Source organism: Chiloscyllium punctatum, chromosome 42 (genome assembly GCF_047496795.1).
Source record: "Chiloscyllium punctatum isolate Juve2018m chromosome 42, sChiPun1.3, whole genome shotgun sequence".
Classification (NCBI taxonomy): Eukaryota; Metazoa; Chordata; class Chondrichthyes; order Orectolobiformes; family Hemiscylliidae; genus Chiloscyllium; species Chiloscyllium punctatum.
In genome coordinates this window covers 41,774,342-41,799,658 of record NC_092780.1, presented here as the reverse complement: position 1 = coordinate 41,799,658, position 25,317 = coordinate 41,774,342, and the positions used below count along the sequence as shown (strand labels likewise).

At 42.9% G+C, this 25,317-nt stretch overlaps 1 protein-coding gene across 15 annotated transcripts in view; it reads right to left on the bottom strand.

The window, feature by feature from the left end:
- The window catches only part of LOC140465920 (protein TANC2-like), a 1,065,959-nt gene that overhangs the window by 355,241 nt on the left and 685,401 nt on the right, over window positions 1–25,317 (bottom strand). For all 15 annotated transcript variants that reach the window (XM_072561864.1, XM_072561863.1, XM_072561859.1 and 12 more), the window contains one exon: window positions 1,207–1,393. In XM_072561864.1, coding sequence (XP_072417965.1) covers window positions 1,207–1,393 — 187 coding nt within the window. The remainder of the gene's footprint in view (window positions 1–1,206; window positions 1,394–25,317) is intronic.

Sequence of the window (25,317 nt, the reverse complement as noted above, 5' to 3'; positions counted from 1 at the left end):
CTTAGTGCAAACAGATTTGAAGGTTATGGGGAGAAATTAGGATAAGGTTACTGAATTGGACGATCAGTCATGATCATGATAAATGGTAGAGCAGGCTCGAAGGGCCAAATGGCCTTCTCCTGCTCCTATCTTCAATGTTTCTATGTTTTTAAAGGACCTTAGAAAGGAAAATGAAGTTGAAGATGGGGTCATAGTTTGCAAGTACAGCAAGTTCTCCTATAATGCCATAGTTGCGTTCCAGCAAAACTCCGTTTAATAGAGAAAATGGAGCCAAAGGAAAAGTGGGGTTAGGGAAAGACCAGCAAAAAATAACATTCACGATCTCACAAAAATCACCCAAAGCCTAACACAAAGTATAGCACTGCCTGAATGAAGGTTTATAAATATAAGTAAATATTACATTGAAAAAATATTGTTAATGCAGGGACAAAGGGTAGTCATCGTCATCACCACTGTCAGGTGCAGTTGTGATTGCAGAAATGGATGGCTGTGGTTGATTGTCTTCTAACTGTTTTTTGGGGGTTGGTTTAGATTGTGAGATATCCAGGTACGAGAACAAATTAGAAATTAAATGGTACGTATAACAGTAATGCAGTCCTGCAGGAATTATACAAGACTTTTACAGGAATTACACAAGGAGGAGATCAATGAACATTCATTATTTGAATTTTCTAAATGAAGCTGCTCAATATATAGTAATGTACCTCTCACATGCTCTGACAGCAGCTGACAGTAGTGCGTGTGCAGAATAAAGCATGTGAAACAATCACTGCTGGAATCACACTATTAGGAGGTAAGCGTTTTCAAGAATACCTTTCCCTAATTTTTCAGCGACATTTTGGCCAAACCGTGCTACTGAAATGCTTTATAGGAGAACTTTATATGTGTATAGTGGAGTCAAAGGCCTTTTTTGAGAAGCAAGGTTGTTCAGAGAATGGTTCAGTTCCAAAATCCACTGTTTGAGGGGATGGTGGAGGCAAATTGAAATTAAGCCCTTCAAAAGAGATTTGGGTAATTATCTAGAGGGATAAGTCTGGAGGTGTATAGGAAAAGGCAGGGGGCTGGATCAAGGGGATTTACTGTTGCAGAGATCTGATACAAACATGATGTGCTGAATGGCCTTGTTCTGTAACCCTTATATGACTCTATGATTGTAAAATTCTAATAGTGAGGGACAAATATATAGAATGCATGGGAAAGACTCACCAATAATGCCACTGTCCCTGCTTTCCAGTGTGGAGGTTGGACTAGTGACAGTTCCATAAGAACAATCTTTAACAGCTGCAGACGTACTGACTGGTGGTAGGGTAGAACAGGGGCTATTAGCAGGTGGGGATGCAGTACTGCTAGTCAAGGTAGAGCAGGGACTGATTCGTTGAGTTTCTGTAGACATCTGCAAAAGTAATTCAGAAATCATGTAAAATATTAAACAACACAAGCAATCTCATTTGAGCAAGGCAACATTTTTCTTGACACTGTAATATTACAATTCTTTAGAGAGACTGTATGTTATCATAACTCCTGTTCACCTTCTTATAAAATGATTGGAAAAATACTTCAAATACTTTCAAGAACTTAAAAAAAAATTAAACATAACTTTCAGTTGCATCTTGGCTTTGCCGAGTAGTTGAACAAAATGTAGACATTGGCCTATTGACATGATAACAGCCCTTAGTATTTGAGGCTTTTTAGCTTGAGTACCACTACTGTTCAACTTTCTATTGAAGGGTATTCTGCTATGCAAATGGGACTGATATGGCTTGAGATTCACGTTGAGATGTTAAGCTGCTCATTGCTCTTCTGACTAGGTCAACTCAGCTGAATTCAATTCAGTATCTAAGAGGTGTGATCTTCAAATCGTAGTTCACAGGCTCCATCAGTTTTCGAGAATTCAGAAAGTTTAGACTGGTTGGCATTAGGTGTAGCAGACTTAGTAACACAACTAACAGGACAAGCCCCTCTCCATAAAGGTTAGGGTGAACACAATGGTGTAGAGACTAACAGGTAGGTAACTGAGGCCACACCAGCAACAACAATGGCAGGTGCACAAGCATCTGGTTCCAAATTATTGGCAGGACAACAGTGCTAAACAAATAAAAAACTAAGTCATTATGAGCTATCACATTATCTTGACCCCAGAACTCTCCAAGGCATTTTACACCCTAGAAAATACTTCTTGAGGTTCAGTTATAATAATCACATAATTAAATGCAGCAGCCAGTCATGCCCAGCAAATTCAGACAAATCATTAAATGAGCTATTCACGAATATTGATGCAAGTGTGGATGTTTATTTCAGGATTTGGAGATGCCGGCGTTGGACTGAGTTGCACAAAGTTAAAAATCACACAACGCCAGGTTATAGTCCAGCAGGCTTAATTGGAAGCACATTAGCTTTCGGAGCACCGATTCTTCACTAGGTGGTTGTAGAGGACACAATTATAAGGCACAGAATTTACAGCAAAAGTTTACAGTGTGATGTAACTGAAATCATACATTGAAAAATACCTTGATTGTCTGTTGAGTTTTTCATTTGTTCGAATACCATGATAGTTTATTTCTTTCATGTGTAAATCACAAAACATTTTTTTAAAAAAGGTTGCATTCTCAGGTTAACTGTAACAATTGGTGCTAGCTAGACAATATGTTGAAGGTGTCAGCCCACTTTGTACTCCGTCTATGCCATGATGTTTAGATTGATTCTAATCTAAAAAGTGAGATAACAGAGTTTTACATGAATTCATGCAGTTTTTGAGCAAAGTACAATGTAACTCTGCAAGTACAAATTCACCCCACAAACGTATATGTGTGCATGTGGGTCTTTGTGTCTGGGTTGGGGGGCTGTGAGTGTGAGAGAGAGTGTATATGTGTGTGTGGGTATGTGAGTGTATAGTGTCTTAAGTCTGTGAGGGGATGCATATGAGAGTGTGGGTGTGTGTGTCTGTAAGGGGGTGTGTGTGTGGTGGTGGGGTGTGTGTGTGTGTGTGAGTGTGTGTGAGAGAGAGAGAGAGAGAGAGAGAGAGAGAGAGAGAGAAAATGAGTGCCTGTGTGCGTGTGCACGCATGCACACCACAGCAAGGAACTGTAATGACCTCCTCAGGAGACAGACACGTGCTACAACCAACAGGGTACCCTTCGTTGCTCAGTACTTCCCAGGAGCTGAAAAACTACACCATGTTCTTCATGACCTGCAACACATTATCAATGAGGATGAGCACCTCGCCAAGACCTCCCCCACACCTCCACTGCTTGCCCTTAAACAACTGCCAAACCTCAAACAGATCATTGTTCGTAGCAAGCTGCCCGGCATTCAGGACAACTCCATACAAACCTGTTGTGGTAGGCGCTGCAAGACGTGTCAGAGTGTGGACATGGAGACCACCATGACACGTGGGGACACCTCCATGCACATGGCAGGTACTCATGTGACTCAGCCAATGTTGTCTATCTTATACATTGCAGGCAAGGATGCCCTGAAGCATGGCATATTCGGGAAACTAAGCAAAGGCTACGGCAACAGCTGAATGGGCACCGCACAATAATCAAGAGACAGGAGTGTTCCCTCCAAGTTAGGGAACACTTCAGCAGTCCAGGACATTCGACCTCGGACCTTCGGGTGACCATCCTCCAAGGTGGACTTCAGGACAGGCATCAGCGAACAGTGGCCAAGCAAAGGCTGATAGCTAAGTTCGGTACCCAGGGGGAGGGCCTCAACTGGGACCTTGGGTTCATGCCACATTACAGGTGACCACCATTGCACTATACACACACACAGACACTCCTAACACACACCCTTACAGACACACAAACTCCCACACTCACACATACATCCTCTGAGATTTAGACCATTCTACACTCTTGCACACACATATACACTCTCTCTCACAGACACTCTCAAACTCCCACCCCAGACACACACACACACACTCCCACATGCACCCCCTCACAGACTTAAGACACTCTACACCCACATATACACTCCGTCTCACACTCTTAACCCTCCCAACCCAGACACACACACAGACACAAAGACCCACATGCATACATATACATATACATTTGTGGGGTGAATTTGTACTTGCAGAGTTACATTGTACTTTGCTCAAAAACTGCATGAATTCATGTAAAACTCTGTTATCTCACTTTTTAGATTTAGAATCAATCTAGGGCAGCATGGTGGCTCAGCAGTTAGCACCACTGCCTCACAGCACCACTGCCTCTCAACACCAGGGTCTCACAGCACCACTGCCACTCAGCACCAGGGTCTCACAGCACCACTGCCTCTCAGCACCAAGGTCCCAGGTTCGATTCCAAACTCGCGTTACTCTCTGTGTGGAGTTTGCACATTCTCCTGGTGTCTGCGTGGGTTTTGTCCGGGTGCTCCCGTTTTATCCCACATCCACAAAGATGTGCGGGTCGGGTGAATTGGCCATGCTAAATTGCCAAGAGTGTTAAGGTGCATTAGTCAGAGGGAAATGGGTCTCAGTGGGTTACTCTTCGGAGGGTCGGTGTGAACTGGTTGGCCCGAAGGGCCTGTTTCCACACTATAGGGAATTTAATCTAATCAAACTAAACCTCATTGCACAGACAGAGAACACAGGGGGCTAACACCTTCAACATATTGGTAAAAACAATAACTGCAGATGCTGGAAACCAAATTCTGGATTAGTGGTGCTGGAAGAGCACAGCAGTTCAGGCAGCATCCAACGAGCAGCAAAATTGACGTTTCAGGCAAAAGCCCTTCATCAGGAATAAAGGCAGTGAGCCTGAAGTGTGGAGAGATAAGCTAGAGGAGGGTGGGGGTGGGGAGGGAGTAGCATAGAGTACAATGGGTGAGTGGGGGAGGGTCAGGGAGGGGAGGGTGGAGTGGATAGGTGGAAAAGGAGCTGGGCAGGTTGGACAAGTCCGGACAAGTCAAGGGGACACTGCTGAGCTGGAAGTTTGAAACTAGGATGAGGTGGGGGAAGGGGAAATGAGGAAGCTGTTGAAGTCCACATTGATGCCCTGGGGTTGAAGTGTTCCGAGGTGGAAGATGAGGCATTCTTCCTCCAGGCGTCTGGTGGTGAGGGAGCGGTGGTGAAGGAGGCCCAGGACCTCCATGTCCTCGGCAGAGTGGGAGGGGGAGTTGAAATGTTGGGCCACGGGGCGGTTTGGTTGATTGGTGCGGGTGTCTCGGAGATGTTCCCTAAAGCGCTCTGCTAGGAGGCGCCCAGTCTCCCCAATGTAGAGGAGACCACATCGGGAGCAACGGATACAATAAATGATATTAGTGGATGTGCAGGTATAACTTTGATGGGTGTGGAAGGCTCCTTTAGGGTCTTGGATAGAGGTGAGGGAGGTGGTGTGGGCACAGGTTTACACAGTTCCTGCGGTGGCAGGGGAAAGTGCCAGAATGGGAGGGTGGGTCATAGGGGGGCGTGGACCTGACCAGGTAGTCACGGAGGGAACGGTCTTTGCGGAAGGAGGAAAGGGATGGGGTCTGTTTGGAGGTGGCGGAAATGTTGGCAGATGATTTGGTTTATGCGAAGGTTTGTAGGGTGGAAGGTGAGCACCAGGGGCGTTCTGTCCTTGTTATGGTTGGAGGGGTGAGGTCTGAGGGCAGAGGTGCGGGATGTGGACGAGATGCGTTGGAGGGCATCTTTAACCACGTGGGAAGGGAAATTGCGGTCTCTAAAGAAGGAGGCCATCTGGTGTGTTCTATGGTGGAACTGGTCCTCCTGGGAGCAGATTCGGCGGAGGCGGAGAAATTGGGAATACAGGATGGCATTTTTGCAAGAGATAGGGTGGGAAGAGGTGTAATCCAGGTAGCTGTGGGAGTCGGTGGGTTTGTAAAACATGTCAGTGTCAAGTTGGTCGTCACTAATGGAGATGGAGAGGTCCAGGAGGGGGAGGGAGGTGTCAGAGATGGTCCAGGTAAATTTAAGGTCAGGGTGGAATGCGTTGGTGAAGTTGATGAATTGCTCAACCTCCTCGCGGGAGCACAAGGTGGCGCCAATGCAGTCATCAATGTAGCGGAGGAAGAGGTGGGGAGTGATGCCAGTGTAATTACAGAAGATCAACTGCTCTACATAGCCAACAAAGAGACAGGCATAGCTGGGGCCCATACGTGTGCCCATGGCTATCCCTTTGGTCTGGAGGAAGTGGGAGGATTCAAAGGAGAAATTGTTAAGGGTGAGGACCAGTTCGGCCAAACAAATGAGAGTGTCGGTGGAAGGGTACTGTTGGGGACGTCTGGAGAGGACAAAACAGAGGGCTTGGAGGCCCTGGTCATGGCGGATGGAGGTGTAGAGGGACTGGATATCCATGGTGAAGATGAGGTGTTGGGGGCCGGGGAAACGGGAGTCTTGGAAGAGGTGGAGGGCGTGGGTGGTGTCTCATAGAACATAGAACATAGAACATAGAAATATACAGCGCAGTACAGGCCCTTCAGCCCTCGATGTTGCGCCGACCGAAGCCTACCTAACCTACACTAGCCCAATAACCTCCATATGCTTGTCCAATGCCCGCTTAAATGACCATAAAGAGGGAGAGTCCACCACTGCTACTGGCAGGGCATTCCATGAACTCACAACCCGCTGAGTAAAAAATCTACCCCTAACGTCTGTCCTATACCTACCACCCCTTAATTTAAAGCTGTGTCCCCTAGTAACAGCTGACGCCATACGCAGAAAAAGGTTCTCACTGTCAACCCTATCTAAACCCCTAATCATCTTGTACACCTCTACCAAGTCACCCCTAAACCTTCTTTTCTCCAATGAGAAAAGTCCCAAGTGCCTCAGCCTTTCCTCATATGATCTTCCTACCATGCCAGGCAACATCCTGGTAAACTTCCTCTGCACTCGTTCCAATGCCTCCACATCCTTCCAAACGTATGGCGACCAAAACTGCACACAATACTCCAGATGAGGCCGCACCAGAGTCTTATACAACTGCAACATGACCTCAGGACTCCGGAACTCAATTCCTCTACCAATAAAGCCCAGTACACCATATGCCTTCTTCACAGCACTATTTACCTGGGTGGCAACTTTCAAAGATCTGTGTACATGGGCACTAAGATCCCTCTGCTCATCCTCTTGTTACTCCTACCAAAGTGAATGACTTCACATTTAGCTACATTGAATTCAATTTGCCACCTTACTGCCCAGCTCTGCAACTTATCTATATCGCGCTGTAACCTGCCACATCCTTCTTCACTGTCCACAACTCCACCAACTTTCGTGTCATCCGCAAACTTGCTCACCCAGCCTTCAAGCCCCTCCTCCAGGTCATTTATAAAAATGACAAACAGCAATGGTCCCAAAACAGATCCTTGTGGAACACCGCTAGTAACTGCGCTCCAAGATGAACCTATACCATCAAGTACTACCCTCTGTCTCCTTCCAGCCAGCCAATTCCTAATCCAAACCTCTAATGCACCCTCAATGCCATATCTTCGTAGTTTTTGCATTAGCCTGCCATGGGGTACCTTATCGAACGCCTTGCTAAAATCCATATACACCACATCTACTGCTTTACCCTCGTCCACTTCCTTGGTCACCTTCTCAAAGAATTCAATAAGGTTTGTGAGGCACGACCTGCCCTTCACAAAACCATGCTGACTATCCTTGATCACATTATTCCTATCCAGATGTTCATAAATCCTATCCCTTACAATTCTCTCTAAGACTTTGCCCACAACAGAAGTGAGACTGACTGGCCTATAGTTACTCGGGCTATCCCTGCTCCCTTTCTTGAACAAGGGGACCACATTCGCTATCCTCCAGTCTTCTGGCACTGTTTCCGAAGACAACGATGACCTAAAAATCAAGGCCAATGGCTCCGCTATCTCCTCCCTAGCTTCCCAGAGGATCCTAGGATAAATGCCATCAGGCCCAGGGGACTTATCTATTTTCATCCTTTCCAGTGTTCCCAAGACCTCTTCCCTACGTACCTCAAGGCCATCCATTCTAATCACTTGTGACTCAATATTCACATCAGCAACAGTGTCCTGTTCCTGAGTGAATACTGACGAAAAGTATTGATTTAGTGTCTCATCAATCTCCTCCGCCTCCACACACAACTTCCCACTACTATCCTTGACTGGACCGATACCTACCCTAGTCTCGAACGTATGTGGGGAGTTTCTGGAATAGGGGGGATAGGACAGTGTCGAAGTAGGTAGAGAGGAGTTCAGTGGGGCAGGAGCATGCTGAGACAATGGGTCGGCCAGGGTGGTCAGGCTTGTGGATCTTGGGAAGGAGGTAGAACCGAGCAGTGCGGGGTTCCCGGACTATGAGGTTGGAAGCTGTGGGTGGGAGATCTCCTGAGGTGATGAGGTTCTGTATGGTCTGGGAGATGATGGTTTGGTGATGGGGGGGTGGGGTCATGGTCGAGGGGCAGTAGGAAGAGGTGCCCTGAATTGGCTAACACCAATTGTTACAGTTAATCTGGGAATGCAACTTTTTAAAAAAAAGTTTTGTGAAAGAAGTGAAACTATCATGGTATTCGAACAGATGAAGGACTCAACAGACAATCAAGGTATTTTTCAATGTATCATTTCAGTTACATCACACCGTAAACATCTGATGTAAATTCTGTGCCTTACAACTGTGTCCTCCACAACCACCTGATGAAGGAGCGGTGCTCTGAAAGCTAGTGTGCTTCCAACTAAACCTGTTGAACTTTAACCTGGTGTTGTGTGATTTTTAACTTTATTTATTTCAAGAATGCCATAGGATTGTTTAAATTCACTTGAATGAATAAAGTCAGACATAGTTGAGGATTTCATTTGGAAAAAAAAGCAGTCCTAATGATGCAGCTCAACATCAACAGTACATGTCAGTCCAGATGATATTCATAAGATGAATTGAGTCTTGATTCCTCAATCTACAGGCTAAGAGGTAAATGTGCTATCAGCTTAGATAAACAGATATCTGTAAGCCCAATGCAAAAGTAGTTACAGTGAAATGAAATTTTACCGGCCATACTTGAACTACCAATGTAGAAGAAAACCATTTAAAAAACAAAAATAGTGTGTTTTAGTGGATCCTGCGCGTTTATTAATGCTACCTGTGTCAGCTAATAAAGCACACTAAATACATGCCACATCACCGGGAAACTTTTCATATTAACAACACTGTTGCATAGCTCTCAATGATAAACATCTTTTTAAGGTACAAAATTACAAATGCTGCATGTTATATCACTGTATTAACTCATATTACAGTAGGTGGAATATGAGAATAATTTGGCTGGCTAGAGGCCTATTCATTTAAGTGGGTCTCACTGCACTGAGCGTTTAGAAGCAACGGAGATATCCCTTGACTGACTTAAAATAGATTTTAAGGTTATAATTCAGAAATCTGAAATCCACAATGTGTGGAGAACTGTCAAGTATTACCATTTATACACACAAGAAAAGGAATTCAGGTCAGCAACTTTAAAATCAGAACAACACAATTTCCTTCTGTTCCTGATCCAAAAGACTATAAATACAGTCTTTGAGGTCATTTTAGTTTTGTCTTGACTAAGTTTCATTTATAATCCTGAGATGATTTGCAAACTTTAGCACTGGGAAGTTTGTAGGATCAATATTAATGTACTTGAAGCATTATCTTCAACATCTAACTGATGCTACATCCATCAGGGGGGTTCAAAATTTTCTCCTCGTAAAACTGGTCACTTTCTGTTACTAGCTTTAACACATCACTGGATAAAGTGGAAAACTCTAAAATAAATATCTTGGAATTTGAAAGATAAGCACCTGTGATCTTATGGTCCCTGTGCAAGGGGAACAAATAAAAATAACCAAATTTGATGTAAAACATTAAACCAAAAATAACACCAACAATTTAAAGTAGTGAGCTGTACGAAAACAAAGTTTAAATTGACTGATCATTTTTGTCATATAACATCAGGTTTTACATATGATCAGAAGAGCTTCCTCTAATAACCCTGAGATCTGGATTTAGCACATTGCATTCCATCAGCATTATGGTCCATTTCCCTTCATATTACTTGACATAAAGATTAGCAAAAGCTATGACTAAACTAAACAAAATCCAAGAGTGGTATCAACATTACAAATCTAAATGGGATATTATAAATCAATTAATTTATATATTCTAAAGAACAGGAAGAGGCCATTTAGCTCATGGTGCTTGTGCCAGCTCTTTGATAGAGCTATTCAGTTCATCCCACTTCTCCTTACACCCAGAAAATATTCATTTAAATATATATCCAATTCCCCTTTTGAATTTGCTTCCATTATGCTTGCAGACAGGTTATAATGACTGACTATGTAATCTTGACACAAAGAGGTAACGAGGAACGAGATCAATCTGAGACTGGTACAGTTGAGAAAAGAAGCAAATCAAACAGTCAGGCCAGGCAGGGACAAAACAGAAATAAAACTGTATTTACTTCAATACAAGAGGCCTAACAGGGAATGCAGATGAACTCAGGGCATGGTTAGGAATATGGGAGTGGGATATCATGGCAATTACAGAAACATGGCTCAGGGATGGACAGGATTGGCAGCTTAATGTTCCAGGATAAAAAATGCTACAGGAAGGCAAAAGAAGCAGGGGAGCAGTGTTTTTATAAGGGATAGCATTACAGCTGTACTGAGGGAGGATATTCCTGGGAATACACCCAAGGAAGTCATTTGGATGGAACTGAGAAATAAGAAAGGGATGATCACCTTATCGGGATTGTATTATAGACCCCCGAATAGACAGTCGGAAAATCAGAAACAAATTTGTAAGGAAACTTCAGTTATCTTTATGAATAATAGGGTGGTTATGATAGGGGATTTTAACTTTCCAAATACTGCCATAGTATTAATTTGTTAAGTGTGTGCAAGAAAGTTTTCTGATTCAGTATGTGGATGTACCTACGAGAAAAGGTGCCAAACCTGACCTACTATTGGGAAATAAGACAGGGCAGGTGACTGAGGTGTCAGTGGGGAAGCAGTTTGGGGCCAGTGACCATAATTCTATTGATTTTAAAATAGTGATGGAAAAGGATAGACCGAATCTAAAAGTTGAAATTCTAAATTAGTGGATGGCCAATTTTGACATTATTAGGCAAGTACTTTCAAAAGCTGATAGGGGGCAGATGTTCACAGGTAAAGGGACGGCTGGAAAATGAGAAACCTTCAGAAATGAGAAAACTAGAGTCCAGAGACAGCACATTCCTAGTAGGGTGAAAGGAAAGGATGGTAGATGTAGGGAATGGTGAATCACTAGAGAAATTGAGGGTCTGGTTAAGAAAAAGAAAGGAAGCGTATGTCAGGTATAGATAAGAAAGATTGAGTGAATCCTTAGTAGACTTTAAATGCAGTAGGAGTATACTTAGAGTCATAGAGATGTACAGCATGGAAACAGACCCTTCGGTCCAATCCGTCCATGCCGACCAGATATCCCAACCCAATCTAGTCCCACCTGCCAGCATCCGGCCCATATTCCTCCAAACCCATATTCATATACCTATCCAAATGCCTCTTAAATGTTGCAATTGTACCAGCCTCCATCACATCCTCTGGCAGCTCATTCCATACACGTACCACCCTGTATGTGAAAAAGTTGCCCCTTCGGTCTCTTTTATATCTTTCCCCTCTCACCCTAAACCTACGCCCTCTAGTTCTGGACTCCCCGATCCCAGGGAAAATACTTTGTCTAATTATCCTATCTATGCCCCTCATAAGGGGGCATAGCTTTAAATTAAGGGGGGGGTAGATATAGGACTGATGTTAGGGGTAGGTTCTTCACTCAGCGAGTCGTAAGTTCATGGAATGCCCTGCCAGTAGCAGTAGTGGACTCTCCCTCTTTATGGGTATTTAAGCGGGCATTGGATAGGTATATGGAGGATAGTGGTTAGTGTAGGTTAGGTGGGCTTTGATCGGCGCAACATCGAGGGCCGAAGGGCCTGTACTGCGCTGTATTCTTCTATGTTCTATAATTTTGTAAACCTCTATAAGGTCACCCCTCAGCCTCCAACGCTCCAGGGAAAACAGCCCCAACCTGTTCAGCCTCTCCCTGTAGCTCAGATCCTCCAACCCTGGCAACATCCATGTAAATCTTTTCTGAACCCTTTCAAGTTTCACAGTATCTTTCCGATAGGAAGGAGACCAGAATTGCAGACAATATTCCAACAGTGACCTAACCAATGTCCTGTACAGCCACAACATGACCTCCCTCCTCCTGTACTCAATACTCTGACCAATAAAGGAAAGCATACCAAACGCCTTCTTCACTATCCTATCTACCTGCGACTCCACTTTCAAGGAGCTATGAACCTGCACTCCAAGATCTCTTTGTTCAGCAACACTCGTCTCCCTCGGACCTTACCATTAAGTGTATAAGATCTGTAAGATTTGCTTTCCCAAAGTGCAGCACCTTGCATTTATCTGAATTAAACTCCATCTGCCACTTCTCAGCCCATTGGTCCATCTGATCCAGATCCTGTTGTAATCTGAGGTAACCCTCTTCGCTGTCCACTACACCTCCAATTTTGCTGTCATCTGCAAACTTACTAACTGTATCTCTTATGCTTGCATCCAAATCATTTATGTAAATGACAAAAAGTAGAGGGCCCAGCACCGATCCTATGGCACTCCACTGGTCACAGGCCTCCAATCTGAAAAACAACCCTCCAACATCACCCCCTGTCTTCTACATTTGAGCCAGTTATGTATACAAATGGCTAGTTCTCCCTGTATTCCATGAGATCTAACCTTGCTAATCAGTCTCCCATGGGAACCTTGTTGAACGCCTTACTGAAGTCCATATAGATCACATCTACTGCTCTGCCCTCATCAATCTTCTTTGTTACTTCTTCAAAAAACTCAATCAAGTTTGTGAGACATGGTCTCCCACGCACAAAGCCATGTTGACTATCCTGAATCAGTCCTTGCCTTTCCAAATACATGTACATCCTGTCCCTCAGGATTCCTTCCAACAATTTGCCCACCGCCAACATCAGGCTCACTGGTCGATAATTCCCTGGCTTGTCTTTACCGCCATTCTTAAACAGTGGCACCACGTTAGCCAACCTCTAGTCTTCCGGCACCTCACCTGTGACTATCGATGACACAAATATCACAGCAAGAGGCCCAGCAATCACTTCTCTAACTTCCCACAGAGTTCTCGGGTACACCTGATCAGGTCCTGGGGATTTATCCACCTTTAACCGTTTCAACGCATCCAGCACATCCTCCTCTGTAATATGGACATTTTGCAAGATGTCATCAACTATTTCCCTACAGTCTATATCTTCCATATCCTTTTCCACAGTAAATACTGATGCAAAATATTCATTTTGTATCTCCCCCATTTTTTGTGGCTCCACATAAAGGCCGCCTTGCTGATCTTTGAGGGGCCCTGTTCTCTCCCTAGTTACCGTTTTGTACTTAATATATTTGTAAAAACCCTTTGGATCCTCCTTAATTCTATTTGCCAATGCTATCTCTTTGCCCTCACTGCTTTGCCCTCCTGATTTTCCTCTTAAGTACACTCCTACTTTCTAAGGATTCACTTGATCTATCCTGTCTATACCTGATATATGCTTCCTTCTTTTTCTTAACCAAACCCTCAATTTTAGTCATCCAGCATTCCCTATACCTACCAGCCTTTCCCTTCACCCTGACAGGAATTTACTTTCTCTGGATTCTTGTTATTTCATTTCTGAAGGCTTCCCATTTTCCATCTGTCCCTTTGCCTGCGAACATCTGCCTCCAATCAGCTTTCAAAAGTTCTTGCCTAATACCGTCAAAATTGGCCTTTCTCCAATTTAACACTTCAACTTTTATATCAGGTCTATCCTTTTCCATCACTATTTTAAAACTAATAGAATTATGGTCGCTGGCCCCAAAGTACTCCCCCACTGACACCTCAGTCACCTGCCCTGCCCTATTTCCCAAGAGTAGATCTTAAGATAGTCGTAAGTTAGTACTTAAGAGGGAAATCAGGAGGGCAAAAAGGACACATGAGAAAGCTCTGGCAAATAGGGTTAAGGAGAATCCACAGGGTTTTTACAAATACAGAAAGCCAAAAGGGGAACTAGGGAAAGAATAGGGGCCCTCAAAGATCAGCATAGCGGCCTTTGTGTGGAGCCGCAGGAGATGGGGGAGATACTAAACGAGTATTTTGCATCAGTGTTTACTGTGGAGTAGGCCATGGAAGATATAGAATGGAGGGAAATAGATGGTGACATCTTGAAAAATGTCCATATTAGAAAGGAAGAGGTGCTAGATGTCTTGAAATGCATAAAAGTGGATAAATCCCTAGGACCTGATCAGGTGTACCCTAGAACACTGTGGGCAGCTATGGAAATGATTGCTGGGCCCCTTGCCGAGTTATTTATATCATCGATAGTCACAGATGGGGTGCCGGAAGACTGGAGGTTGGCTAACATGATGCCACTGTTTAAGAAAGGTGTTAGGGTCAAGCCAGGGAACTATAGACCAGTGAGCTTAATGTTGGTAGTGGTCAAGTTGTTGGAGGGAATCCTGAGGGACAGGATTTGCATGTCTTTGGAAAGGCAAGGACTGATTAGGGATAGTTAGCATAGGAAATCATGTCTCACAGACTTGATTGAGTTTTTTTTGAAAAAGTAACTAAGCGGATTGATGAAGCAGAGTGGTGGACATTATCTATATGGACTTTAGGAAGGTATTCAACAAGGTTCCCCATGGGAGAGTGGTTAGGAAGGTTAGATCTCATGGAATACAGGGAGAACTGGCCATTTTTGCTTCAAGGTAGAGGTTACATTTTAGACTGGAGGCCTCTGACCAATGGAATGCCACAACGATCAGTGCTGGGTCCCCTACCTTTCATCATTTATCCAAATGATTTGGATATGAATATAGGCGGTATAGTTAATAAGTTTGTAGATGACAACAAAATTGGAGGTGTAATGGACAGCAAAGAAGATTACCTCAGATTACAATGGGATTTTGATCAGATGGGCCAATGGGCTGAGGAGTGGCAGATGGAATTTAATTTAGATAAATGCAAGGTACTGCATTTGGAAAAGCAACTCCCACATACTTCATGGTAAGGTCCTAGGCAGTGTTGCTGAACAAAGAGACCTTGGAGCGCAGGTTCATAGTTCCTTGAAAGTAGAGTCACAGGAAGATAGGATAGTGAAGGCTGCGTCTGGTCTGCTTTGCTTTATTGGTCAGAGTATTGAGTACAGGAGTTGGGAGGTCATGTAGCGGCTGTACAGGACATTGGTCAGGCCACTTTTGGAACATTGCAGGCAATTCTGGTCTCCTTCTTATTGGAAGGACGTTGTGAAAGTTGAAAGAGTTCAGAAAAGATTTACAAGAATGTTGCCAAGGTCGGAGGATTTGAGCTATAGGGAGATGCTGAATAGGCTGGGGCTGTTTTCCCTGGAGCATCGGAGGCTAACGAGTGGCCTTATAGAGGTTTATAAAATCATGAGGGGCATGGATAGGGTAAATAGGCAAAGTCTTTTCCCTGGACTGGGGAAGTCCAGAACTAGAGGGCAAAGATTTAGGGTGAGAGGGGAAAGATATAAAAGGGACCTCAGGAGAATCTTTTTCACACAAACAGTGGTGTGTGTATGGAACGAGCAGCCAGAGGAAGTGGTGAAGGCTGGTACAATTGCAACATTTCAAAGGCATTAAGATGGGTATATGAATAGGCAGGGTTTAGATGGATATTGGCTGAGTGCTGGCAAATGGGACTAAATTAGATTGGGATGTGTGGTCAGAATGGACGAGTTGGACCAAAAGGTCTGTTTCCGTGCTGTACATCTCTATGACTCTGTGATTCTACCCTCTCAACATTTTGTTCATTGTCTGAACTCTGTCCCCTCTGGTTAGTGACCTACTTTCTCATGGATACTGCTTCTTCTTAATTACTCTACTTAATGGACTTCGAAGTTTTGTATTGATTTTAATTGTTTTAAATAGATAATCTTACAACAGTACTCATACAAAAAATATGGTGCTTTGGCACTGGATAGAAAAACCAGAAGGCTGATCTAACTGCTTTAATTCACAAGATCTCACAGGGTCGAAGAAACAGGTTTGAACAGATGAAGAAAGGGGATATACCAAGCAAATCACAGAAGTCCATCAGAGTACAGTAATATTTGATTAAAAAATTGAATATTTACAGACTAGTATTTCATGCTAAAGCCACAAGCTATTTAAAATCAGAGTCAAATATAAAATGTAAATAATGAATTCAGACTTACACAGACTATCACTCAGTAAACATTTCACTTAATAAGTAACTTTTGATCATTATGTGTAATTTTTATACAAAAACATAGTGAAATAAGAGTCTTAAAATAACACAAACCATTTCCTTACTACACAGAGTAACAGACGTAACACCCATCCAGCCTCAGTTGGTCTTAAAATGATATTGCCCATTACTTGGTTCCCGTTATTTCTTAAACATCTGTTATTTTAACAATGGTTTTAGTTACATCCGAAGATATAAATCATTTCCCAGGCAGTTACAAGTACAGGATGTCAGCAACTTCTGTAGTAACTCAATGCATCCTTTCTCAGTTACTGGAATAACATGCAAAGCCTATTACAATTGCAACGATTTACTATAGATTTTGATTTGTTTTTTTAAGTTTACTCATCCTTAACCCTTCCATCCAGGCAGCTCTCTTCACAATTCCTTGGACTAATCACTATTCCCTTTCTTAGGCTGAGCAACCACTCAAAAGCTTCTAAAACAATCACTTGGAAACTAACTTCTTCAAGGTGCATGAGCACAATTCTAGAAAGGTTGCATTCATTTAACTGAGAAAAAGAGTGTATAGTATAAAAATGCACAAAGAAATACAACCATGTAAAATGGGTTTACAGATGTCAAGTAATAAAGTTTCAGGCAATTAAATTGTTACAGTTAGCCCACATTTTCTTTCATCCTGTCAAGGGTTGTAATGAACAGCCCAAATTATTTAACACTGGTATACTGGGGAAGATCCTGAACTAACACATCAGCTGTCAGTTCCTTATTCCATTGTAGAGCTCACTAGAAAATTAAATTTAGCAGATAGTGAGACTTTTCAGCCAAGTTCAATCCAAACAACACCTTTTCATGGAAAAGATAAGTAATTCCTGAAGTAACTCATTCTACAGAATAAGAATACATTTTTTGGTACATCTGTCACAAAGCTGTTCCATTTTCTCAGGGATACTGTGTTCTCGGTTTTTTTCAGAGGCTTAATAAATCGGTCCCGATGCCTATTAGACCGGTTTGGTACAGAGATTAAACGGTATTGAGTGGCCTTTTTATGTAAAATATGAAGAGTTCAGGTCAAAGTAGTCATGCTTTAGACGTGACCTGTATAATGAAAGGGGAGTGGTTAGCTCTGCAGCTGAGCAGTTCAGTCCAGACCTAATTAGGAGTTCAGCTGTGTTCTGCCCTTCTAACTTCAACCTGTAAGCATGTGTTCCATTTGTACTGGTTTTTAAGGGGACTTGCTTATTGGGATTACTGTGTATATTTGGAACAGCATAATTAAGTCTAGTTAGCATAGACTGAGTTCTGTAGGGGTTCTTTATTGTGTTCTGTGTGTTTCATTGTGTAATTTTGTGAATAAATTGCTGTCTGTTTTAAAACATAGTGGTCGACCTAGCAAGCTTACTCTGGGTAATTCTCACTGTACACTTACCAAAACAAATTTCAAAGTTACGGTCTGGGTTGCCTGCTCAAGAATGCTTTGAGTAGTCTAGCCTAGTCCATAACACATCCTAATACTAAAGTTGATCATTTTTCTAAATAATTAAAAGCAAGCGGGAGCAGGCAGCCCAGGGTTGCCAGCGACATGAGCAGAAGCAGACCAGGGTGGCTGCAGGGGCGAGCTAGAGCTCTTGTGAGGGAGTACAAGTCCAGCATGGCTAGGGTGTTTATGAACTGTGCTGTTGAACTGTTAACCATGTGTTTTTGGCTTTTTTACTTAGTAGTAAGGAGGACTGCAATGTTTAACTTTTCAAACTTAGTTCTGAGCAGAAAATAACAAAAACAAAGATTCTGTATTATGGCACTTTTCTAGCTCAGATGGTGACATAAGTGGCAACTTCTGAAGTTTTCACTGTACTAATGTCACATGTGACAATAAACCTAATTCAATTCAACCCCAACCCCAATGGTATACATGACTGATAACAAACAAAAATGAAAAAAAAGAAGCAGAAGTGAGCATTCTATAAAAGATGCAGAAGGCAAATCGACTCAAGCATTTTCTACTGGTTGTGTAGTTAATCAGTGGGATTCTCATCACAACTTGCACCTCAGCGACCTCATTATAATGCACTATTTGGCAAACTGTCAAACACTCCATTATACTAAAAGTCTCCTGCTGCTCGTAGACTTTCAGCAGATTTTACTTGTGAAACACACTTCTGATATCAGAAGCAGCACTGTTTCGGTTCTTGGAGATTGATTCCTGCTTTAAAAGAGCAAATCATCCTGTTTCCAAGATACTTCCATAATATTAATTACTATCTTTCATTTTAAAACAATAATGGACGAAGAGAAAGCTACCAATGAAGGGAATACAAACGGCACCATAAACATTTAAGCAATTCAACTCCATCTGAAGCTATTTCACAACCTATGGAATTTTTTCTGTATGATCTTTTAAAATATCTTCTCAACTGTGGACGGTGAAAAATAGTTTTGAAAATAACTAGCCATGCATGTGCAGATGATGGCTAACAGTGTGCATCATGTATCTGATCTGCCTTGATATTACAAAAGCTATTGACATGCTCAGCATACTTCCATTTTGTTTGAATGCTGATTTTCTGTTTTTAATATGGAGACCAATTACTATTAGTTGCAAACTCTCAAGGCATTCCAGCAGCACAATTACATCATCAGCAACAGTTGGTACTTTATCCACAGATGCTCAAAACTTGCTTGAAATTCAAAGGAACCAAAATTGGTTAAGCCCAGAATGAAAACTGAGCTGGAAATACTCAGCAAGCCTGGCAGCATCTGTAGTGAGAGAAAAGTTAACATATCAAAAATATGACTCGACAACTGAAAGAAAACAGAAACGTTATTGGTTTTGTTTGTGGAAAGGGAAATGAGAAGAACGAAAGGGAACGTCAAAGATACTCTAGAGGGTGGGAGAGATTAAATGACACAAATGTTATGGAACAAAAGGCAATGGTAATGGTCATAGCAAAGACACAAAGCATTTGTCCAGACTGAATGTTAATGACAGAACACTAAACAGTTCTGCTCAAAGGCAAAGAGAGGCTAAGAACGAAACAGGATCAAAAAAAAAGAACAGGATCAAAATGTGGGATAATGGTCATAGTGTGAAATTGTTAAACTCAAAGTTGAGTTCAGAAGGGTGTAAAGTGCATACTAAGGTGATGAGGTGCAGCAAACCGAGCATTGAAAACCAAAAAAATAGAAAAACTTGACGATGTAGAATTTAAATGGCTAGCAACTGAAAGCTTGAGGTGAAGTTTGCAGTGTTCTGCAGAGTGATCACTAAATCTGCATTTGGTTTCCCCAGTGTAGAGAAAAGCGCATTGTAGGGAGTGAATATTAGCAAAAGAAGTGATGGTGATACGAGGAGAAACTTTTTCAAACAGCGACTAGTTAAGACCTTCAACATGTTGTCTGAAGAGGTAGAGGAGGCACATTCAACTAAGGAAATCAAAATACAATTAGATTATTACATAAGAATGAATATTGTGCAGAGTTATACAGAGATGGAAGAACATACACTGCTTAATCAGACAGCTATATAGACTTGATACAGCAAATGACAACCCACTGTGCTGAAACAATTCTGTGACACCAAATTGAAATAAGTACAAGATAAGAATCCAAAGTAAGATAGGGATAAGAAACAGAGGGAAATGATCAATAAGAATTTTTCAGGCTCAAAAAAAAAGGTTTATAGTGGAATTCCCAGGACTCTGTAGTGTGAACCCTGCAAAACGTTGGAATTTAACATGTGAAGCTCTACACTGACCTCTTTAAAAAGATATTGACAATTTAGTGAAGTGGGCAGATCAATAGCAGGTGACATTCACAGTGAAGAAGATATACATTGGTTCAATTCTAATTAGTAATACTAATTCTAAACTGTATGCAAGACTTGAAGGATTTGAATAATTATGTACATAGCTTGCAGGAGAGGTGGATAGTCAGTTCATAAAGCATAGAGTGTTTCAGAATTCATTAATTGAGGCACAAATAATGAGAGCAGAGAAGTCATGAATAATTTATGCAGGACGTTGGTCAGACCTCAGCTAGAGTACGGTGTACAGACCTGGGCATCACACTTCAGGACAGGTGTGAATGCACTGTGGAGAGTGCAGAAGAGATTTCAGAATGGTCGAGGAATGAAACATGTCAGTTATGAGAAAACTTTGGAGAAGTTGGGATATTTTCATACAGTCATACAGCACAGAAACAGACCTTCGGTCCAAACGGTCCAGACCAACCTTAATCCCAAACAAACCAGTACCACTTGCCTGCACTTGACCCAGATCTCTCCAACCATTTCATAATAATGTACTTATCCAAATGTCTTTTAAATGTTGTAACCGTATCCACATCCGCCACTTCCTCTGGAGGTTCATTCCACACACAAAACACTCTCTGTATAAAACAACTGCCCCCTCATCTTTTTTTAAAATCTTTCTCCCCTCACCTTAGAATTATGATCCCTGGTCTTTAAAACCGCCAGTTGAGGGAAAAGACACCTGCCATTCATCTTAACTATACCCCTCATGATTTTATAAACCTCTGAAAGGTTACCCCTCAACCTCTGATGCTCCAGTGAAAAAAGTCCTAGCCTGTCAAGGCTTTCTTTATAACTCTTCCTTGAAGAGAAGACTCGGTAGAAATTTGATTGAGTATTTCAACAATATGAAATGTCGGGACAGACTAGATAGACAGAAACTGTTCCCGCTCAGAACTAAGTTAAAATGCTCAAAGAATGTTGCAGATACAGGAAACCAAAATGCTTCTTCTGCAGTGAAACAAGTCTATGATTAAATGAAGGAAACCTCAGCTTCACTTGGGTGGAGGGTTTGAACAGTGAGGCAAAAGGAGATATAAGGGCAGATGTTACACCTATGAACTCAATGTCCAGTGTTATTCAATTTTCAGGTAAAATAGACAGAATGTAAAGGGAATTAGGGTAGCGTTATGGTTAAGGAGGAGATTAACACAGGACCTTAATGGTTGCAAGCAAGAGTCCCGGATAATACATCGCCTCTTGGATGCCAGGGTTAGGAATGTCTCTCATTAAGTCTACAGAATTCTGAAAGGGGAGGGAGAGCAGCCAGAAGTTGTTACATATTCGTAGCAATGACATAGGTAGGGAAAGGGAGTTGGACCTGAAAAGAGAATGCAGGGAGTTAGGTTGGCAGCTACAAGGCCGGATGAGTAGAGTAGTAATCTCAGGAGTGCGACCTGCATGTGAGGCTAGGTATAGAGGGTGAGTGCAAATGAACACGTGGCTGCAGGGCTGGTGAGAGAGAGAGAGAGAGAGAGAGAGAGAGAGAGAGAGAGAGAGAGAGAGAGAGAGAGAGAGAGAGAGAGAGATGGCATTGCTAATTAGGAATACGATCACAGGTGCAGAAAGGGAGTTCAGCAAGGAGAGTTTATCGATGAAAATCAGAAACAGAAAAGGGGGAGGGAAATTACAGAGGAACTGGGGCACCTAAATTGGGAACAGATGTTCTCAAGGGAAAGGCACAACACAAATGTGGAGCTGTTCAGGAAGCACATGCTGATAGTGCTGGGCAAGTTTGCTAGAACAGGTTGATGTGCTCAAAATTTTGAAAAACAGAAGGATAGATAGGATATACCCTTGGGCCAGACAGGATATACCCTAGGTTACTACAAGAAGTGAAGGAAGAGATTGCTGACCCTTTGGCTATGATCGTTGCCTCACCACTGGAGTAGTGCCAGATGATTGGAGAGTGGCAAATGTTATTCCCTTGTTCAAGAAAGGGAGTAGGGATAATGCTGGGAATTACAGATCAGTCAGTCTTATGTCAGTGGTGGGAAAAGTATTGGAGGATTCTGACAGACAGGACTTATGATTATTTGGAAAACCATAGTTTGATTAGAGATAGTCAACATTGCTTTGTAAGGGGCAGGTCATGCCTCACAAGCCTTTCTGACTTTTTTGAGGGTGTGACAAAACATGTTGACGAAGATAGAGCACTGGCTGTGGTGTACATGGATTCCAGCAAGGCATTTGGTAAGCTCATTCAGAAAGTAAGGAGTCATGCAATACAGGGAAATATGGCTGTTTGGATAAATAATTAACTGGCCCACAGAAGACAGCGGGTGATGGTAGATGGAAATTATTCAGCCTGGAGCTCGGTGACCAGTGGTGTTCTGCAGGGATCGGTTCTGGGACCTCTGCTCTTTGTGGTTTTTATAAATGACTTGGATGAGGAGGTGGAAGAGAGAGTTCATAAGTTTGCCGATGACATGAAGGTTGGTGGAGTGGTAGATAGTGTGGAGGGCTATTGTAGGTTGCAACGGGACATTGACAGGATGCAGAACTGGACAGACAAGTGGCAGGTGGAGTTCAACCTAGAAAAGTGTGAAGTGATTCACTTTGGAAGGTCGATTTTTGAATGTGGAATATAGGGTTGAAGGCAGGATTCTTGGCAGTTTAGAAGAACAGAGGTATCTTGAGGTCCATGTCCTTAGATCCCTCAAAGTTGTCACCCAAAGTGATTGGGTTGTTCAGAAGGGTATGGTGCATCAACTTTCATTAGCAGGGGGATGGAGTTTGAGTTGAGGTTATGCTGCAGCTCTATAAAGCCCTGGTTAGACCACACAAAGAATATTGTACTCAGTTCTGGTCGTCTCATTATAGGAAAGATGTGGAAGCTTTAGAGAGGGTGAAGAGAATATTTACCAGGATGCTGCCATGTCTGGAGTGCATGTCTTATGAAGAAAGGTTGAGGGAGCTAGGGCTTTTCTCATTGGAGCGAAGGAGGATGAGAAGTGACTTGATAGAGGTGGATAAGGTGTTGAGAGGCATAGATAGGGTGAATAGTCTGAGACATTTTTTCCTATGGTGGAAATGTCTATCATGAGGGGGCATAATTTTAAGGTTTAGGGGAGGTGTCAGGGGCAGGTTCTTTACGCAGTAAGTGATGCAGTGCAGTGGTAGTAGAGTCAAAGATCTTTGAGGCATTTAAGCAACTCTTGGATATGCACATGGAAGATAGTACAATGAAGGGTATAGAGATTAGTCTGTTCTTAGAGTAGGATAAAAGGCCAGCACAATATTGAGGGTTGAAGGACCTGGATGGTGCTGTACTGTTCAATGTTCTAGCCTGGACGATTAGATTAGATTACCTACAGTGTGGAAACAGGCCCTTTGGCCCAACCAGTCCACACTGACCCTGCAAAGAATAACCCATCCAGACCCATCTCCCTCTGACTAATGCACCTAACACTATGGGCAATTTAGCATGGCCAATTCACCTGACCTGCACATCTTTGTCACTGTGGGAGGAAACCGGAGCACCCAAAGAAAACCCACGCAGACACTGGGAGAATATGCAAACTCCAGCCCGAGGCTGGAATCGACCTGGGACCCTGGTGCTGTGAGGCAGCAGTGCTAACCACTCAGCCACCGTGCTGCCCTGATGTGGAATCAGTATGGGTAGAGCTGTGGAACATCAAAAAAAAAGATGTCTGTGGGAGTTGTGTACAGACCAAACAGTAGTTGAAAGCAGGGTTATCATCAACCAGGAAATTGGAAATGCACGCATTAAGGGTACAGCACTTATAGGTGATTTCAATCTACATATTAATTAGATGAACCAAACTGGTAGCAATACGATGGCGGAGGATTTCCAGGAATGTATGAGGAATGCTTTCCTCGACCAATATGTCAAGGAACTAACCAGAGAGCAAGCCATCAAAGACTGGGTATTGTGGAACAAGACAGACTTAATAAGCAACATTGTGATGCAAGATTCTCTGGGGAAAAGTGCCCACAACATGATAGAAGCTTTCAATAAGATGGAGTGACACAATTAAATCTGAAAACTAGGGTCCTGAACTTAAAGAAAGCTAACTTTGATTATATGAGGCATGCATTGGCTAGGATAAGGCAAGGGACCCTCCAACCACATGACATAAACATTTGACTTCACCAGTTTCTAAATCTCCATCTCCCTACATCATTCCACATCCAACTCAGCACCACCCTCTGGACCTGCCCTCCCTTCCAACATGGGTGGCACAGTGGCTCAGTGGCTAGCACTGCTGCCTCAAAGTGCCAGGGACCCAGGTTCAATTCACACAGACAGTCACCCGAAGTGGGGAGTTTGCACATTCTCCCCATGTCTGCATGGGTTTCATCCAGATGCTCCGGTTTCCTCCGGATGAACTTACAGCATGGGTTGGTACCTAGTACTTCGATGTTGTAGCCATTTCGGAGACATGGTAGAAGCACTGACAGGAACGGTTGTTACAGGTTCCGGGATTTAAAAGTTTCAGTAAGAACACAGAAGATTGTAAAAGAGGGGGAAGTGTGGCAGTGTTAGTCATGGACAGCATTACGGTGGCAGAAAGGACATTTGAGGACTCGTTTACTGAGGTAGTATGGGCTGAAGTTAGAAACAGGAAAGGAGAAGTCACTCTGATGGGAGTTTTCCATAGGCCTCCAAATAGTTCCAGAGATGTAGAGGAAAGAATAGCAGCAAAGATAATTCTGAATGAGAGCAAGAGTAACAGGATAGCTGTTGTGGGGGACTTTAACTTTCCAAATATTGACTGGAAATACAATAGTTTGGGTACTTTACATGAGTCAGTTTTTGGCCAATGTGTGTAGCACAAGCCAACAAAGCCACATTGGATTTGTACTGGGTGATGAACCTAGATAAGTGTTAGATTTGAAGGTAGGTGAGCACTTTGGTGATGTTTACTTATGATATGGAAAGGTATAGGCATATATTGCAGGGCAAATGTTATTGCTGGAAGAAAGGCAATTATGATGCAACTAGGCAAGATTTAGGATGCATAGGATTAGATTACTTACAATGTGGAAACAGGCCCTTTGGCCCAACAAGTCCACACCGCCCCGCCGAAGCGTAACCCACCCATACCCCTCCATCTACATCTAGATCTACCCCTACGGGCAATTTAGCATGGCCAATTCACCTGACCTGCACATCTTTGGACTGTGGGAGGAAACCGGAGCACCCGGAGGAAACCCACGCAGACACGGGGAGAATGTGCAAACTCCACACAGTCAGTCACCTGAGGCGGGAATTGAACCCGGGTCCCTGGCGCTGTGAGGCAGCAGTGCTAACCACTGTGCC